This window comes from Xiphophorus maculatus, chromosome 18 (assembly GCF_002775205.1).
Source record: "Xiphophorus maculatus strain JP 163 A chromosome 18, X_maculatus-5.0-male, whole genome shotgun sequence".
Lineage (NCBI taxonomy): Eukaryota > Metazoa > Chordata > Actinopteri > Cyprinodontiformes > Poeciliidae > Xiphophorus > Xiphophorus maculatus.
The window spans coordinates 21,562,775-21,580,828 of NC_036460.1; the positions used below are offsets into that span (position 1 = coordinate 21,562,775).

Consider the following 18,054-nt stretch of genomic DNA (forward strand, 5'->3'; position numbering starts at 1 on the left):
AATGGTTATTACGGAGCATAATCGAGATAGGCACGGTCATCATAAAACGTTCTTTGATGTTTAGCCCTCAACCATCTGTAGATTCAATACATGTTTATCTACAGGAACCCAGACTGGTGTGGCGTTCCCATGCCCAGCTGGCACTTTCAGCAGCCAGATGGGATTGTCCAATAAGTCTGATTGTGAGCCCTGCCCCCCTGGGAGATATTGCAGTTCTTCAGGCCTGGCTACTCCCTCAGGGTTCTGCTCTCCTGGGTAAATAAACATGTTTGCAGAAAGATTGAAAATTCTCTCTGTTTGATTCGATCTTGCTTCTCTGTTATTTGTCCACATATCACCTCAGTTTACCTCTGCTGTAATGACCTCTCTCCTTAGTTACCTCTGTGGCCAAGGTTCTCTATCGGCCCAACCAGAGGAGGGTCCAACAGGACGGCGGTGCTCTGCAGGGTCCTACTGTCCACAGAGCACAAGCTACATGGTTCCTTGCCCTGCAGGCACCTTTAGCTCCATAGATGGTGACATAAAACCTTAATTAAAAAAGCTGATACATTACATACAGAATTATGAAAATAAAAAGTCAACTATGGCACTCCAAACAGTCATCACATTGAAAATTGTTTAGCCTTTAGGACTGCCTATATTTTCAACAAAGTTGTTATTGTTTATATATCAGTTCATATAGCGAAGTGAAAAGAAAAACTATTGGTAAAAAGAAGAATCATTGAACTACAAAGATGTATTTAAATTCTGAAGAAAAATGACAAATTAATTATATAAAAAATCATAAATGCTTTTATAAAATTACTTTGAAATAGTAACTTATTTTTTTCTAATATCTCACTGAGAAAAAAAGCAGGTGACAGATTTAAGTTATTTGAGGTACTCTTCATCAAAATACAAATGTAATTTTTAAACTTAAATATAAAAAGTTACAATTATATTAATTTGGTAACTCGCCGAAAACCGAATTCAGTTTGGTACATTGAATTAAGTAAAGTAAAAATAAATAAGAAATAATTACTGACTGATGAAAAAAACAATGACTTCAATGGAGACTTTTGAATATTTTGTTGCCTGATCTATTGTGTGCTTTTAAATAATTCAAATGCCACTTGCATTTTTTTCACAATGGGACTAATTTTTGTACTGAATTTTTGTACATACAGAAGGAAGAAGCCTTCTGTATGTCAGAAAAGCTTGGATATATTTGAAATTACAGCATCATCCCATACCTTATTTCTTCTTTCAATCAACAGTTTTCTTGTCTTGTTCAATATTATACTAGGTGCAGTGTCTATAGAAGTATGTCAGCCCTGTTTGCCTGGCCACTACTGTGCTAAGCCTGGAGCATCTTCCCCATCTGGACTGTGCAATCCTGGTTTCTACTGCAGAGAGGGATCACAAGCTGCATCACCTTTGAGAAATATGACTGGTAGCACTTCATTCATGACTTGACCTTTAAATAATAATAAATGCATTGCAACATTCTGAGCAGGGCTTTTGTAAAATACCTTCAGAGTGAAATTTCAAATTGTGTAAAAACAAAATAGACATTTTTTGGCATTTCTCTTGCACCTTTAAGATTTTTCTAATAATCTTAAAGGTTTTAGCAGGTTTTTTTTCTTATTTTTACAAAAGTTGGTAAATATTTTAGTCTGTTAGATAACTTGTCAACAAAGCCAGTAAAGGCATCCAATATAGTTGAACTGTCTGTTCCAGGTGAAGTGAAATCTTCAGCCAGATTTGATGGCGATTCAGTCCATGGAGATGTGTGTCCCGCGGGATACTACTGTCCACAAGGCAGCGCAACACCAAGCCCTTGTCCTCCAGGTAGAAAGACTGCATGCACAGACAGAGCTCATGAAGAAAAAAACTAACATTTAAAGTCAGCCATTTACATAAAGGAGCTAGTGTACTAGATCAAAAATCTTTCCAAATATTTTTTATTTAGTTTTTCCTATTGCAAATATCTTACTACACTTGAAATAAGACAGAACTAACTTACAAGTGACATTTCAGCAAGAAATGGGAACCTGTTTTAAGTCAGCAATTTCTTAATATTGATGAAAAGTATTAATTTGTTTGACAGAATCACTTATAACATGGGGAAAAATGTCTTGATATAAGTGAAATAATCCGCCAATTGAACTAATGCTTTTTTAAACAATATTAAGCATTTAAAGCAATATTTCACATAAAAATAACACACCCAAAGTTGTTTTTTTTTAAGAAAAACATCTCTTTCAAACTTGAAATCTTCTGCTGGGCTTTTTACCAGCTCAAATCTGAGATAGGGGTTTTATAGTCTGATGAGTCAAGAATGTTGTTATTGGGCTTAAGGGACAAAATATTCATATAAAAAGACACTGCACCACTGAACATGATATGCACCATATTGAGTTTTTTTTTTTTTTTCATTTTTCTTTGCTCAAGAGGTATTGGTGCAAAGTAGATGGACTAAAGGTGAAGGATGAAATCACCTCCCAATTATTTAAGTTCACCTCAAATCAACAGGTGGCAAGTTTTAGACAAAATTAATTTCACCTCTACAGGACAAGGATTTAAAACACAAACTAGGTTTTAGACCAACATTAATCATCAGGAGCTTTTTATAACATCTATGATTATACTGTGTGTATATGAACTCCTGACAAGAACTGTGGGTGTCCTATCTTTTGCTACAACTGCGTTGTTGACAAGGCTCCCACAGAAATGGTTCGTCACACCCACACATGAGAAATGCTTCTGACCTCACACATTTAACACACTTCTTCAATAGGTACGGCGAAGGGCTATAATTCTCCCAGGGGGAATGTGTGATAGGTTAATGTATCTACAACATTATGGAGAGATGTAAAACCTAAATAAAGCTGTCAGAATGGTCAGATAGGTACTTAATTAGGTGAGTAAATGGAGCAGTGGCGCACATATGACAATTATGCCATACCCTTTAAAGTCTGTATAGTTATATTTGTGTATGTGACAAAAGGGAGCAGGACTGTGAATCATTTTTGCATGTAGGGTCATTTATCTTCTTTGAATAGGTACTTTCTTGGGGAGGACTGCAGCTCACTCTGAGGACGATTGTGAAGCTTGTCAGCGAGGGTTCTACTGCCCTTCATGGGCTCAGACGTCTGTGGGCCTCATCTGTCCCCCAGGATGGTTCTGTCCAACAGGATCACCGTCTGGACATCAGCCAGGTGTAATTCACAACATCGTACAAATCATATCTGTGGAAAAAAAAATCTCTTCTGAGAGTAGCAGTTTTCAGGCAATTAGAAAGAAATGTTTGTAGGAGGCAGTTGTTCAGTGAGAGAGTTAAGAATTACTCCTTTTTGAAATGAATCACAGTGAACAAACTGTATAATGGAAGCAGTAACCAAACAGAATGAGCTCTAATGTGAAGAAGAGAAGAAGAGAATATTAGAAAAGCTATCAAATTTAATAACAGTTAACAGACTGTAATTATTGCAGCCATACATAGTTCATGCTCACTGTAAAATGATATAGGATTTTTAAGCAGTCATATTATAAAATATAAAACAGTTACTATAATTTGTCTAATTAGAAATAAATTCTGTGAACAATACTTATTAACATGTGGAGTTGATAACTGGATTTAACCCAATTAGAAAAACAAAAAGATAGGTTTGTAATGCTGGATGACATAAATAATTGGTTTAATTTCTTTCTTTTGAATTCAAGCTGATTGCATCCAGTTGCTGACTTGCAGTATTCACTTCTCCTGCATGAGCATGTAGCGACAGAGGACTATAACTTGCATTGTGATGCTGACTTTGCATCAATCCTTCATACTGACCATGTTTTTAGTGACAGGATAGAAAAACACCCATATTAATAGGAAGAAACCTAAAGCAGAACCAACTGAGGGTTCATTAAAACACAAAATATAAACACAGAGGCACTGATCAAGCTGTACTTACTATGGTAAAGAAAACAGAGCATAAATTGTAGTAGTAACCCGTGTACTGATTTAATCAGAGTGAAACCCAAATAAACTCTGAACTGCTCATCAAGTTTATGGGTATGTTATGGCTGATCTCCATATTGTATCTATTGCATAAATGCCATAGAAGTGGCCTGTATGATGCAGAAGAAGATCATCATTGCATTGTTTAAATTGTGCTGCACTGCATGAATTAAAACACTGGATAGTTGCCACATTGTTGGATTAACACATACATATACTAATTAAAGTTTTTTCACACCATGTAACTTTTTCTTTCAAAATGGAGCCATTGTGGAAGCAAAATAACAATCTGGGGTTTTATGTCTGATTATTTCACAGAATACCGGTGCCCACCTGGCTATGCTTGTCCAGCTGGTAGTGCAGAGCCAGTCATCTGCAGTCCAGGCTCGTTTCAGGCTTTGTCTGGACAGTCAGTTTGTGATAGCTGTCCACCTGGTAAATTAAATGTTCGAATGTGTTTATCTGCTCTAAATGTGTATATAGTTTTGGGTTTTTTTCCATTTTGAGTTTTTTCTCTTCAGGTTTTTACTGCCTGGAAGGCTCTTCTGCTCCTTCTCCATGTCCGGTGGGTTATGTCAGTCGATTAGCTGACAGGATGTCCCTGAGCCACTGCTCTCCTTGCCCCTCTGGCTACTTTTGTAACAGCAATGCTCTGACAGAACCGTCTGGACCCTGCAGCCCAGGTCTGTCAGCTCACAAGCAGTGTATCAACAAACCTAGCTAATAAAAGTTATTTTTGTACAATAACATTTTGTGGAGTCAAGTTAGAGTGATAAGTACTTGGTAAATGTATATGAAAATGACTGAGGCAGAATTCAGTCAAAATATAGGATCACTTATAGGTCCTACATCCATGATAGCAGAATGTACAAGAGATACAATTATAGAAACATAATAGTTCTGAATTCATAAGTCTATATCATAGATATAGATATATCCATAAGTCTATATCATAGATATAGATATATACTTATGAAGTCATAAGTCTATATCATGAAAGTTGGACTCCACTAGCACTTGAGTCTTATCGCTTTTATTGCCCAACATGATTTTCGCTAATTTGTCATAAACAAATTAGATGTATAACAGGTAAGACAAATTATCTCAAAAAGTAAAAGAAAAAGTTGAAAGTGATAATAAAGGAGATAACAAAAAGGACTCTTTAAATATCTGTTTTGGCTTTGGAATACCTGAACTATAAACTTATCAAACCTGAGCAGAGACTGAATATAAATTGAAATTTAAAGATAAAAAAAGCAGCGTTAAAGTTGTAGATCTATCTTCAAAAGGAGGGGAATTTGGGTATGATTATGTTTTGAAAATAATGTGTGTGTCGAAAATATTTTGTTGTGACATCAGTAATCATGCCAGGTTAAAATTTTATTGGATGTCTTTTATGATTAAAGTTTAACATTATGTGTTCATTTCTTTCTGTGGAACACTTTTGCTCTCATGGTAAAATTTTAAATATTTCAGTAATCCTTAGAGGGCTATTTGTCCGTATTTTCTACTACAGGACATTTTTGTTCCCAGGGTTCCACCGAGCCTTCACCTGTCTCCCAGCCATATGGGGATGTTTGCCCTATGGGACACTTCTGTCCTCAGGGAAGTGGGTCACCCAAGCCTTGTCCTGTTGGCAGTTTTCTTCCAGAACCTGGAGCTTTATCCTTCTCTCAATGCCGTCCTTGCTCTCCAGGGAAATACTGCCTCATTCCTGGAGCCTCACAACCCTCAGGTGGGGAACTTGCTTTATTCTAAATCTCTATGCATGTATTGTATCAGGTGTGGAACATTCTTTTTCTTTTTTTCAAGGCTTAAATCAAATAATGACAAAATACAACCACATATTTATGGGTTTAATAACAGATTGTTTGATCCCATCTCTTCTGAAATAATGGCTCTTTGTGCTAGGTTTATGTCATGCTGGTTTCTTCTGTGCTGGAGGTGCTGATAGCCCCACACCACGAGCAAACTCTTCCATGTCAAAATGTCTTGTGGAAATCCTGGACTCTTACTCGATGGAAATAGACTTGGTCTTGTGGATGTACAACCTGTCCTGCTTCAACGTTTCTTCTAAATCTGGTATTGTTATGCATTTCTTAACATTTAAGTAGTGCAGTAAATGTTTCTTAGTAGGACATTTTACAACATTTTCTGTTCAGTTGTATTATAGTCATTTATACATACAAATTAGAGAAACAGGGCAGCACATTGGAAGCAGTGTTGTCTTATAGGAAGAGGTTCCGTGGTTCTGGTTCTACTTGGCTCCTTTGTATGATCTTCCAGTGCATGCATGGGTTCTCTCCTGGCACTCCCACAATTCAAAACATGATTTTAGGTCACTTAGTTCTTAAGTATGTGTGTTAACATACATGGTCCTTTGCCCATGTTTATCTGTGTTGCCTTGTGGTGGACTTCAGGATGTATCTCACCAAATGTTTTTGCAGCCCTGTAGAAAAAGATGGATGGATGAATGGATGAAAAAAATTCAGACTGCAGATTCAACAAAGGCTCATAAAGGGAGAATTACAGTAGAGATTTATCCATCGAGGACGAAGTCAAGAGAAATGTTGATAGAGGGCTGTCGTGTAGAAATAAAACATACTGACCCCTAACCCAGAGATTTCAAAGCATTCTCTATTGAGCTCAGTTTTAATTGATAGTTTAAGTGAAAATTCTGCTATGAATTTAGTATGAATTGTAATTTTTGCTCTGGGTTTGAGCTGCATCATTACTATAATATGTATTGTTGTGCAATACAACTCGCTCTTCAGCAACTGCCATCAAAATACTTTATCATAGGAAGCTCTGCATTGGTTGTGGGAAAAATAGTGGTATTGATCCAAAGCAATTAAAACACACTCCTTTCTACAGTCATTCTGTATTTTAGTGATGTGGATTTAGTTACACCACATTGATGAAGCTGTAAAGAATATTTCTTAGAACACTAGTTGTCATGTGACTCAAACTCTAGAAGTCCATAAGATGGCTAATTTTCTTTATGCCCATGTTTTGATCTGAAAAGTTACTTTAAGCGAATGCTACACACACACAGTTAAAAGGGAAGTTAAAATACAAACATGCTATTGGTCATTCATTTGGGTTTAGTATTGAAAAACCTTTTTTTAAAGTATGATAATTGATAATGTTTTATCAAAACGATCCTTAGAGCTGTGACCTTTTGACTGATGGAGATCCGAAAAGTAAAAACCATGGTAAAATGGCAAATTCCTTATCTGAGAAACTTTACACTTCTAAAAAACTATTGTTTTTATGTATTCCCAATGAACAACCACAAATTTGTTTAGCATATTCCTGTTATAAAATGTGCTATATAAGTAGAATTGACTAGAAAAATATATATTTTTTGGCAAGAACACATTCTATTGTTTGTGTCATTCTGCTGTTTTATACACATTTTTACAAATATTATAGTACGTTTTTGTTTTAGAGAGGCTTATCATAAGTGGCTCTGTTTGTGTCATTAGTGGATGTTATGTAAAATTGACTTTTTTGAGCTTTGTATCATATTGAGATGTTATTCCTTCAAAAAATGTTGATTTGATTGTGATGCGAGCGTGACTGACAGTGCAAAGACATTCCTCCTGACTCTGATTGGTTGTTTTTGACCTGGTGCAGTGTATTTTTGCAAATGGCAGTGAGACACCACTGAGCAGTCCTATAGCTATTTTTTTTTATCTCAAATTACCACTCTCAATTTATTTTGTCTGGACAAAGAGACAGTTTTAACAAATATGTAAAAGATATACTGTATTTTCTGAAAGTTGAATACTGCAGCTTTAAGGAACTCTTGAAAGGCTGCCACAAGAGATTCATAGGGATTTCTTAAACATGCACAAATAAATCAAAGCAACATTCTAGGTAGGTTTTTGCTGAGGGAATGACATTTTAACATGTAGTACAGCTAAAAAAAGTCTATTTTGCATTATTCCCCATTGCCCCCTTCCCTTTAAGAAACAGACAGCTGTTTCTGTTTGTGTACTGTCCGTTTGATAAAAGATGTAAAACCAGCAGTTTTTTAGCTTTGTCTGCCATGTTCAGCTGCAGGGAGAAATGCTACCTGGATCAAAGTAGCCGCGATGCCTCTGGCAGATTCTGATCACAATGTGAATCACTTAGCAGAACATCTCAAGAGTCCACATTATGCATGTTCCACCTACCGAGGAGATATATGTCCTAAGGGTGAGTAAATCCTGACACAATATAACTTTATCCCCTCTGCTATGGACATTTTCATCTTATGACATTGTCACTATATTTGCTGTAACATATAAGTACTTTCAAATGCGTGTGTCTAGTGTGTCTAAGATTCGAGCATTTTTAGATATTTGAAAAAATAATGAATGTAGTGACACAAAACATTTTACAGTAGTTGTAGAAAGTGTTTACATGCACTTTCTATGATTAAACAATCTTTTCTGTCAATCAAAGCAGCAGAAGATGCTGATGGTTATGCAAAGTGAGCTGCCTCCTCTATGCGATGCGCCTCACTTTCCAAGTGTCTTCATTTGAAGATGTGAAAGTCTGAATGTCATATTGTGACCTCCCTCTTCAAAAGAAGCCTGGTGGTGGTGACGATGTGACTAAAGGCACTATAAAGTAGTTGCTCATATCAGCCCATAAAAGAACAAATTCAAATTCCTGCAGCAAAGTAATTAGTTCCTCTGAATTGTCAAAGAAGCTCTGCTAGATGGAAAAGAAAAGATTCAGTATTTATGCCTGTGTGCGAGGCGAGCGCTTGCGTAAAAGAAAAAGATAATCCTCACGAGTTTCCTATCTTATAGCAGTTGAATAGTTCTATTGACAGCTGTTGTTGTTTTTCAGGTTTTTATTGTCCTTTGGGATCCGCTTATCCTAAGCTTTGTGATGTCGGATTTTACTGTAACCAGACGGGTCTAACAGCACCAGCAGGGCCATGCATGGGTGGTTATTACTGTCCCTGGGGGTCCTCAGATGCTTATGTCAACCCATGCCCCTCTGGACACTACTGCCCAGTTGGAACGCCTCTTCCCAAGCCATGCCCCCTAGGAACCATTAAAAGTGAGACATTTTGGAATATAGTTGAAATTACTAAATTACTTTGATAAGTTTTCTCTGAAGAAAACTGCTTGTAAAACAATTTTTGAACACGTCTGTAATCCCTACCCATCGTGAGATGGAAATAATGAGTATTCAGACACAAACCGGAGCTGAGATAAACAGGACCCAATCCTCTTCTGCTATCATTGTCAGTTTTTCCCCCCTGTTGTCCTCAAATGAACTGAATGTCTATCTTTGTGGCTCACTGATGTGGAAAAATATGAAAACAGCCACTGAAGTTTTTTTGTTTGTTTTTTGTTTTACCTCCCTTGGGCCCTTATAAATAATTATTGTCATAAAATGGTTTAATCGTGTAATTATATTCTCGTCTCGCTGCAGACAGCTAGAAGCTCATTAAGGTGTTCCGTAGCTTCTTTGTGTGGCTATGAATTAGAAACTGATGAGGGAGCAGGTACTTTGTAGTTTGCATTCAAATGACATTTTTATCTATATTAATGCTTTAATTATTTAATCTCACATACTGATTTGATATTGTTTTCTTAAATATCCAAAATTTAACCGGTGCTGCGTATTGTTTCCTCTCTTTAATGAAGGCAAAGTAAACTTGTTTCAGAACAAATCATGGCCATCTGTGCTTACATCTCTCTTACATCTGTTTTCAGAAATCTTATTTAGTTTCGCCAATGTATACAAAGCTTCATGGGCATTTTTACACCTGTATACCACATATGGCAAGTAGTGGAAAGATGTTTTACCGTTATGAGGGTTTAGAAAAACATCTCCTTTGATCCAATTGAAGTCAATTTGTGTGGACACGTCTTTTGATCTCTTTAAATATTGTAGCAGATGTAGTAGTCAATAAAATGCTTGATTCTCTATGAGACAGAGGTTTGGAGGCTAATACTTGATCCAAAGTTTCCCCCAGAAAACTTGCTAAGCCTGGTGGGTGGGGCGCTCAGCAGTCATTCATCCAACGGCGCGTCATGTTTTTAAGTTAAAAAAATGTTTAAAGTTGCCAGGAAATTTGAAAATATAATTTGATAATTATGTGTTATTGAAAGATTGGGAGATTAATATTTGAATACTAACTATAAAGCCTTAAAATTGCAACATTTTAAAAAGACTTAAAAAAATAAGCAATGCTTAGCCTGGTGGGGGCACAAGTAAAGCCTGGTGGCCCGCCAGGCTTATAATACACTGAGGGGAACCCTACTTGATCCCTGCTAAGATTTTCTTTTTACATAACCGTAACATTTCTTTAAAACTAGGTCATCATACCTTCCATCTTTAAGTCTTTTTCATCTGTCCAAACCCAAAATGCTGCAAATTTTTCCCGACTTTCAACAACTGGCTGTAAAGGAGACTCCTTGAGGCTAAAGGGATAACTGCGATAGTGCCAGAATGTGATCCTATCACTAGGTTTTCTATTAACCGTGGTTGTAAAAAGACAAAATTTATTTAATTCACAGAATAAAACTGATTCATTGCTGCATTCTAAGAAAAATGCAAGCTTAGGCATAAACTTGCACTCTTCAAGTACATGATTGCACTTCAAGAGTGCATGCTTCAACTTTTAATATATTATCTATATATTAACCCAACATTTTGACTTCGGCTCAAAAGCATTATTGTGATTAACATGTCACATGGATCTTTGAAAGACTTAATTATGTGTAACTGGGCAATCAATTTATTGTTTAACATTTTCTTCTGCTGGTATGTTTATCGTGTGTTAACCCCAGGTTTCCTTGGTGGATCCACAGTGGAGACATGTCAGCCATGTCCTCCAGGTCACTACTGCGATCAAAGAGGCGGCACTGAGCCAAGTGGCCACTGTGTAGAGGGCTACTATTGTCCTGAAGGACAGACCTCTCAGAGACCACAACTACATGTCTGCTCACTTGGACATTATTGTGAGAAGGTCAGCCATGTTCCATTAGTCCTCAAGCTCTTGTCAGTCATCACTGCTGAATTTTGTATGAGATTTCCTCACAGCAGAGTGCTCTGGTATGACACGCACATTACTTTATCCTGCAGTCAATTAATGTTGTCTCCCAGACTGGATCAGTCTGTGTCAGTCTTCACCTTGTGCTGTGTCTGTCTCCATTCTTATCACTGCTCTGCAGTTATCACAGTTGATAGCTGCTGTTCCCCAGGTGTAAAGTCTTGTAAAATCATTTTAATTGTCATTTCAGGGCAGTGTGAGACAGACCCCCTGTATTCCTGGCAGCTACCAGCGCAGACAGGGCCAAGGGACCTGTGAAACATGCCCTCCTGGCTTCTATTGTCAAAATCAGGGTAAATCATAACTTGGTCAGTGACTACACTTTTAGCAGATGAAGAACTGAATTTTGATTAGCCTTCATTCATGTAGTTTTTAATGAGAGCAAAGGAAATGTTTCTTTGGGAATTCTGCATCAACACAGGAATGAGTCATCCGCTTCCCTGTGAAAGAGGACATTACTGCCCCTCTGCATCAGCAAATCAACATCCTTGTCCATCAGGGACCTATGGAAACTTGTCAGGACTTGCAGAGCAGTCCCAGTGCACACCATGCGACCCTGGCATGTACTGCAAAGGAGCAGGTATTCCTCAAAGTGTAAGGAAATTACACTGTGCAGAAAGCTAGAGTGCCAGTCAGAAGTTCACAGCCATTCATTATCAGCATGAGTGTCATGTTATTTTAGGCTTTTTGTGATTTGTTTGAGATGTTTCTTTTTCAGAGTGGAAAGATTCAGAATAGAATAGATTCACCCCAGGGCAATGGAAGACCTGCCTTATTCAAGTCAGTAATGCTGGATTTCCAACCTTATGAAGTTTATGAACATTTATCGTCAGAAACCGATCAGGATTTGGGTTTGATGGTCAAGATCTCAGCACAATTTACCTGGAACATTAGAATTGGCTTTTAATAAATGAATAATAAAGACTAACATAAACCTTTTAGGATCTTAACCGTATTCAAATGTGTGTGTTATGCATAGGTGCTGAAACACTGCCAGAAAACCAACATTTTGATTAAGATCTACCAATGCTGATTTAGAGTGGACACATATGCACAAAGAATTATGCCTCAGGCTTGCTGAAGGCTATGAAAACAGCTTTTAAAGCTCATTGCCAATGTAATAACATTTTCCCATTTTGGAAAAACACAACTTCAAATGAATTGTTTTAAACCATAAAATGAATGACATTGATCCTCACAATGAATGTCTGCCAAATTTAAACAGACTAGTGGAATTTAAATGAAGTGCTAAAAAGTCAGACTGATCTTAGTGCTGTATAGTTCCTGTATAATGAGACATTTAAAGTGAAATGTGCTTCCAGGAAGGACTTTCCCCAGTGGGCTTTGTGCTGAGGGGTACGTTTGTGTCGGCGGCGCCTTTGATCATTCGCCATCAGACAGTCTGACAGGATTCCCATGTCCTCCTGGGTATTTCTGCCCCATGGGGACTTCTGCACCAAAACCGTGCCCTAAAGGAACATACAGGTGCAAATTGAGTTGTATCTCTTCAACCTTTGAATGTCTTTCCGTGGCACATACTATGTTATCTGCAAAATATGACTTGATGTGAAATGTAATTGATTTTGACGTTTTGAGAAAATGGTAACATAGATTTTTGCTAAGTTGTTTAAGTATTTATATTTCTTGTCAACTGTCAACTTATTAGTAAGGTTTTTTTTTTACAATGATACAACTAAACATACCAATCTTAATTTTCCTGTGTCTTATTATCAATTGCTCATGTGTTTTTAAAACGTTTTGTGACAGTGAGCAAAGTGGGCTTGGAGACCTTTCTCAGTGTCAGAGCTGCAGTCCTGGTTTTTACTGTTCAGAACCTGGTCTCTCTTCAGTCTCTGGTCCCTGTCTCCCAGGTAAACATGGTCTCTCCCAAACCTATTGACATTTTTTGCAAAGATGTGTTTTTACTTTCTCTTTTTCTTTATCCTGTCAAGAAAACAATGTCAGCCCGTCGCATCCATGTGGAGTATTTGATGTCAAAATAGATCATGTTTGTCTTATCTAGCTAAATGCATGCTTAAACACGTGAGGCTTTTTTTCTTTGAATGCCTCCCAAGCAACTGGTTGGCTTCAAGAGAGCAAAGACGTGGTGGAGCCAAGACGCCCCTTTTTGATGCTTGTTCTCTAACAGTTGGCTGTGGAGGTTGTTGTTTTTAGTCTCCCTTAACCTGCTGCTCACTCTGCGTGGTGGCACCAAAAGTTGTGTTGTTTTTTGTCACAATTCCAAATATTTTAATCTTATTTTTTAAATCTTAAAGTTGTACAAATTTACACCAACCATAAGGTGCTGCAAATTGATATTCATAAGATGCCTGATTCAGTTGGTTAAACTTTTTTTATTCCTTCAGGTTACTACTGTCTAGAGGGTTCTCAGTCTGCTTCTCCAGGATCAGGTGACTTTGCAGGTATTTGTCCAGCAGGCCACTACTGTCTAGAAGGCACCAGTGTTCCCCTACCTTGCCCAGCCGGTTTCTACCAGAATAATCCTGGAAGCAAAGGCAAAGATGACTGTAAACCCTGTCCACCTGGTAATCCATAGCCAATTCTACAAAGCCTCTCATTTTAAGTGCTATGAATTCCTAATATTTTTTTAGAATTTTATAGTTCCCATAATAATGCTTCTTCCAGGCTGGTTCCAGGATTTACCTGGCCAGAAAGAGTGTATTCCCTGCCCTGCGGGATTCCACTGCCAGCCTCTGAATCCTGGTCCCACCAGAGGGACTTCTCTTGGAGTTTCCAGTCCTCTGCCCTGCCCAGCTGGGCACATCTGTCCCAGAGATAGCTTGGACAATCAGCCTGTTCCATGCCCTAAAGGAACCTACAGCTCCAGCCAGGGTCTTATCTCTACAGGTGGAAATCGGATTTTCCTTTATTATGTTTTTATTAATTACATTCAGCAAATTACAGTTAGCACACCCCAAAACACTTTTAACAGCATGTCCGCACTATATGCCGATGAATTGCATGAGGCAGATAGCTTGTTTCGCTGTTTGGCAGCTGATGTCACAGCTGCCGGTCTCTTTGTTTGCAGGTCAGTGCTTAATGTGTCCGGCAGGCCATTTCTGTGGATCCGAAGGTTTGGTGGAGCCCTCAGGATCGTGTGCGGCAGGTTTTCTGTGTCTGATGGGTGCAAAGGTGCCAAATCCAAAGGACAATATGACAGGATCTCTCTGTCCGCCGGGGATATTCTGCCAACAAGGGCTGAGAGCAGGTAGGTGGAATCTAATTGGGATAAATCGAAAATAAATAAAAAGTTGTCATTTTTGTCATAGTATTAGAATACATATAAACCAGCAGTGAACTCATTTCGTCAGGTGATTGCCAGGCAGGGTTTTATTGTGACTGGGGGTCCACCAAAGCAGATCAGGCTGTGTGTCCAGCTGGTTTCTTTTGCCCCAGTGGAACAGCAATCCCCTTAGCCTGTCCTGCAGGAACGTTCAGCTCTGAAATGAGCAACACTCACCAAGACAACTGCACCACCTGTACCCCTGGTTACTACTGTCAAGGTGTGAGTCAACACATTGTTCTAACACAATCTGCAGCAAAAGGAGCAGTCAGCTAAAATAAAAAATGTGATTTAATTTGTAAGTACATGATAAACTGTTAAATGGATGGAGTTAGTCAATGTGTTGTCTTTTTATAGAAGCAACAAAGTAGCAAGTTTTCAGGATGCATTTGGTTGAGCAGTTGATGTTTTTTTTTCTGGTGTGTCTCAGATGAAGGTACTCTCCAGCCTGTACTTTGTCCTGTTGGACATTACTGTTCTGCGGGACAGATTTTAGGGCATGCATTCCCTTGCCCACCTGGCACACTACAGAGGAGGCTTGGAGCGTCCAGTCCAGATGCTTGCAGTCGCTGTCCTGCGGGTTAGGGAGCAGTTTTTATTAAAATAGTTTCTCCTAATCACCTAATCAGAATTATATTTTGGAAAATATTTGTGTGCATCATGGTAATGTATATTGTTTAATGGTTCTTTGTATTATGTCTGCAGGGATGTTCTGCTCTCAGTTTGGTCTGTCACAGCCCTCAGGTCTGTGTCAGGAGGGATATTTCTGTCCTGCAGGATCAACCAGCCCAAACTCCACCGAAAGTCAGGTGAGGATTTTTCGTCTATTTTTTTGTTATTTACGCTTATGTTCAACTATACGTCTCATAAAATGTAACCTTGTTACATCAAAAAATCCTATCTTTAAGCTTGAGTAGTTTGATAGGATGTATTGTTTTTTTAAAGGTTTTGTTGGCTCTAGTGGCCTTTATTTGAAAGTAGTTCAACAAGAAAGAGGGTAATGAGAGAAGGGGAAGACATGTGACAAATGTCGCCAGGCCGGGAATCAAACCTGTGACAGCTGCCACAAGGACTAAGTCCTCAATACATGGGTCGTGCTTTGCTTCTGCGCTACCACAGCACCCCGATGGGATTTATTGTTAAAAGGGCCTTAATAATTTGTTCTTGTGTACATCCCCCAGATTTGTTCAGATTATCCACAGTGGCTCTTAAAACGTAAACCGACACAAAAATGAGCAACACTTTTACATATAAAGGCTATGTGGCTCCCTCATTATTCTACCAATTGAGGCATATTTTGTTATTTTGACTAAATTAAATGTAGTTTGATAAGTTCAAAACAATAAAAAAGCTTAAGTGCACAGCTAATCGTTTCCCTTACGGAAAGTAGGTTTTATGGCTGTAGAGAAATTTCATTAAGTAGGAGAGAGGGTCATAAGGACTCTTTTGATCTTGAGGCTTGCTGTCTGAACCTTGCTCTATGTGTTAAATTCATTAAAATTTTATCCACTGGCAACATTTAATGTCAGAGTACGTAAGAAACATAACAAAATAAGGTAATCTATTTACCATACTAAGTGTTTGAGAAAGTTAAAAATTGTGCTGTTATTAATAACTTGGCTTACATTTTTTAAATTTTCTTCCAGAATAATTCAACCAACCACCATCTTTGTCCATCTGGCCACTACTGTCCATCTGGCAGTGGTCATCCTCTGCCTTGCCCTGTTGGCTCTCTTGCCATTTCTCAAGGACTAAAAGCAGCAGAAGAATGTCCGCCCTGCCCTCCTGGGTTATATTGTGACAGTCCTGCAATGTCCAATCTCTCCAATGCTTTGCCATGTCACGCGGGGTAAAACTTTCTGACCTTTTTCAAATTTTAAAATAGTTGGTTTTAAATGTAATAGATTTAAATTTCATTATGTATGTGCCGTGTATTTTTAGATCGGAGAATTTTTTTATTAAAACAATCTCGTACAAATTGTAACGCACATTGGCACTATTGGATAACCTGAAATGTAAGGTTAGTAAGGTTAAGTCATAAGCATTTAGCACACTGGCTTGCATTTATCAAAAAATCACTTGGCAGAGAATAATAATTGTGGAGCTCAGCTGGGGCTTGAAGCTCCAAGGAGGAGCTTTGGGTAAATCGTTGGAGCATTGTACAGCCCGAAAGGCACCCCGGAAGGCTGCTGTGGGAGGTTCAAGGATTTCTCAAACATGCATGAATGAGTCAAAGCAATATTTTAAGTATGCTTATAATGAGGGAGTTTCATTATAATATAATTTTGCATAAAACCGCTCATTTAGAGAGCTTATGCTGTTCTACAGAGTCGGTTCTTAACACTGGCACTCATTCCTTTCATTCTGAACTTACTCGGTGAGCCCCATTATATTCTTTGAGTTCAATAGATACAGTCGGTTTTTGACAGAAAATTGTAAATTCTCCTTTTTTTTATAAAGCTTTCAGTCTTTGAGGACCACATGCTCAACCAGAGAGTTTCATTGTAGCCAAACCAATAATTGTAATGATCATCATTTGAAGTGCTTGGCATAGCCTGACACCCATCCAAAAGTGTTTCTCTGGAGGGACACTTTCCCACCGACAGTCTACTTGGCTTTACTAATGGATGCTTCCAGTAATCTTTTATTTCATATGAAGTTTGTTTTCTTTGTTTACGCCTACAGATATGTTTGTCTGAGTGGGAGCTCCAGTCCCTCTCCATCCGACGGCTCCCATGGCTACCCCTGCCCTGCTGGCTACAGCTGTCCTGTTGGCTCAGCGAGCGAAGTGCCTTGTGAAGCTGGCACTTACAGTCCTAGTTCCGGTGCAGCTCACTGCTTGGTCTGCCTGAGAGGAACCATGTGTCCCTCTTCAGCTACTCAAGAGCCCTCTACCTGCCCAGCCGGTAAAAACTCATTTTCAATCAGCAGATGCAATATGTTTCAGCCACCCAGCTCTTATTTCTCCGCTTATAATTCTTTCTTTTCTTAGGCCATTTTTGTCCTCCTGGGACAGTGGCGCCTCAGGCATGCCCTATAGGAACTTTCAATAACCAAACAGGAGCTCATTCGCTCTCTGCCTGCTTGCCGTGTCCTTCTGGGGTGTACTGTGGCTTACATGGAGCTTCTGCTCCGCAAGGTAAACACACACTAAGATGCCAACTGATTTTATTTCAAACCCATGCTGAAGTCTCTTGATTTGACTTGCTACAGGATATCAAGCTGTAAGTGTTGATGGGTTTTGTGTAGCTCCATGTTTGCAGGGCTACTTTTGCCAAGGTGGAGCTACAGTGCCAACACCCGCGAGCTCTGAAACCTTCCTGAGGAATGGTCTCTGTCCAGTAGGACACTATTGTCCAGCAGGATCTCTCACCCCACTCCCATGCCCTGCTGGGAGTATCCGCAATGCAACTGGTACATGCCTTTATTACAACACCATCTAAATTGAATTTTAAGAAAATTTCTTGCCCTGAACTTTTTCTTTTCTTTTTTTTTTTTACTTATTTCTTATTGAACCTTTCTTTGAACAGTTGCAATGGAAAAGTATCAGCATGTTTACATGACTTAGACTTAGACTTAGACTGACTTAGACTTAGACTGACTTTATTGTCATTTTGCATGCACAGGGTGTATACAGAATGAAATTTTGTTGCATACGGCTCAGGACAATGTTTTGAGCTTCCAATGTTGTGA

The 18,054-nt window shown here is 38.6% G+C and overlaps 1 protein-coding gene across 1 annotated transcript in view; it reads left to right on the plus strand.

Annotated features, from left to right (window-relative positions):
- The window catches only part of LOC111612029 (zonadhesin-like), a 45,835-nt gene that overhangs the window by 4,070 nt on the left and 23,711 nt on the right, over positions 1–18,054 (plus strand). The window contains exons 12-36 of the mRNA XM_023351710.1: positions 105–255; positions 376–515; positions 1,286–1,432; positions 1,720–1,830; positions 3,045–3,200; positions 4,310–4,426; positions 4,513–4,674; positions 5,508–5,726; positions 5,903–6,073; positions 8,054–8,194; positions 10,795–10,973; positions 11,248–11,350; positions 11,479–11,637; positions 12,380–12,542; positions 12,825–12,928; positions 13,424–13,603; positions 13,704–13,925; positions 14,107–14,286; positions 14,390–14,581; positions 14,792–14,941; positions 15,067–15,170; positions 16,008–16,210; positions 17,047–17,267; positions 17,354–17,500; positions 17,611–17,775. Coding sequence (XP_023207478.1) covers positions 105–255; positions 376–515; positions 1,286–1,432; positions 1,720–1,830; positions 3,045–3,200; positions 4,310–4,426; positions 4,513–4,674; positions 5,508–5,726; positions 5,903–6,073; positions 8,054–8,194; positions 10,795–10,973; positions 11,248–11,350; positions 11,479–11,637; positions 12,380–12,542; positions 12,825–12,928; positions 13,424–13,603; positions 13,704–13,925; positions 14,107–14,286; positions 14,390–14,581; positions 14,792–14,941; positions 15,067–15,170; positions 16,008–16,210; positions 17,047–17,267; positions 17,354–17,500; positions 17,611–17,775 — 3,987 coding nt within the window. The remainder of the gene's footprint in view (positions 1–104; positions 256–375; positions 516–1,285; positions 1,433–1,719; positions 1,831–3,044; positions 3,201–4,309; positions 4,427–4,512; positions 4,675–5,507; positions 5,727–5,902; positions 6,074–8,053; positions 8,195–10,794; positions 10,974–11,247; positions 11,351–11,478; positions 11,638–12,379; positions 12,543–12,824; positions 12,929–13,423; positions 13,604–13,703; positions 13,926–14,106; positions 14,287–14,389; positions 14,582–14,791; positions 14,942–15,066; positions 15,171–16,007; positions 16,211–17,046; positions 17,268–17,353; positions 17,501–17,610; positions 17,776–18,054) is intronic.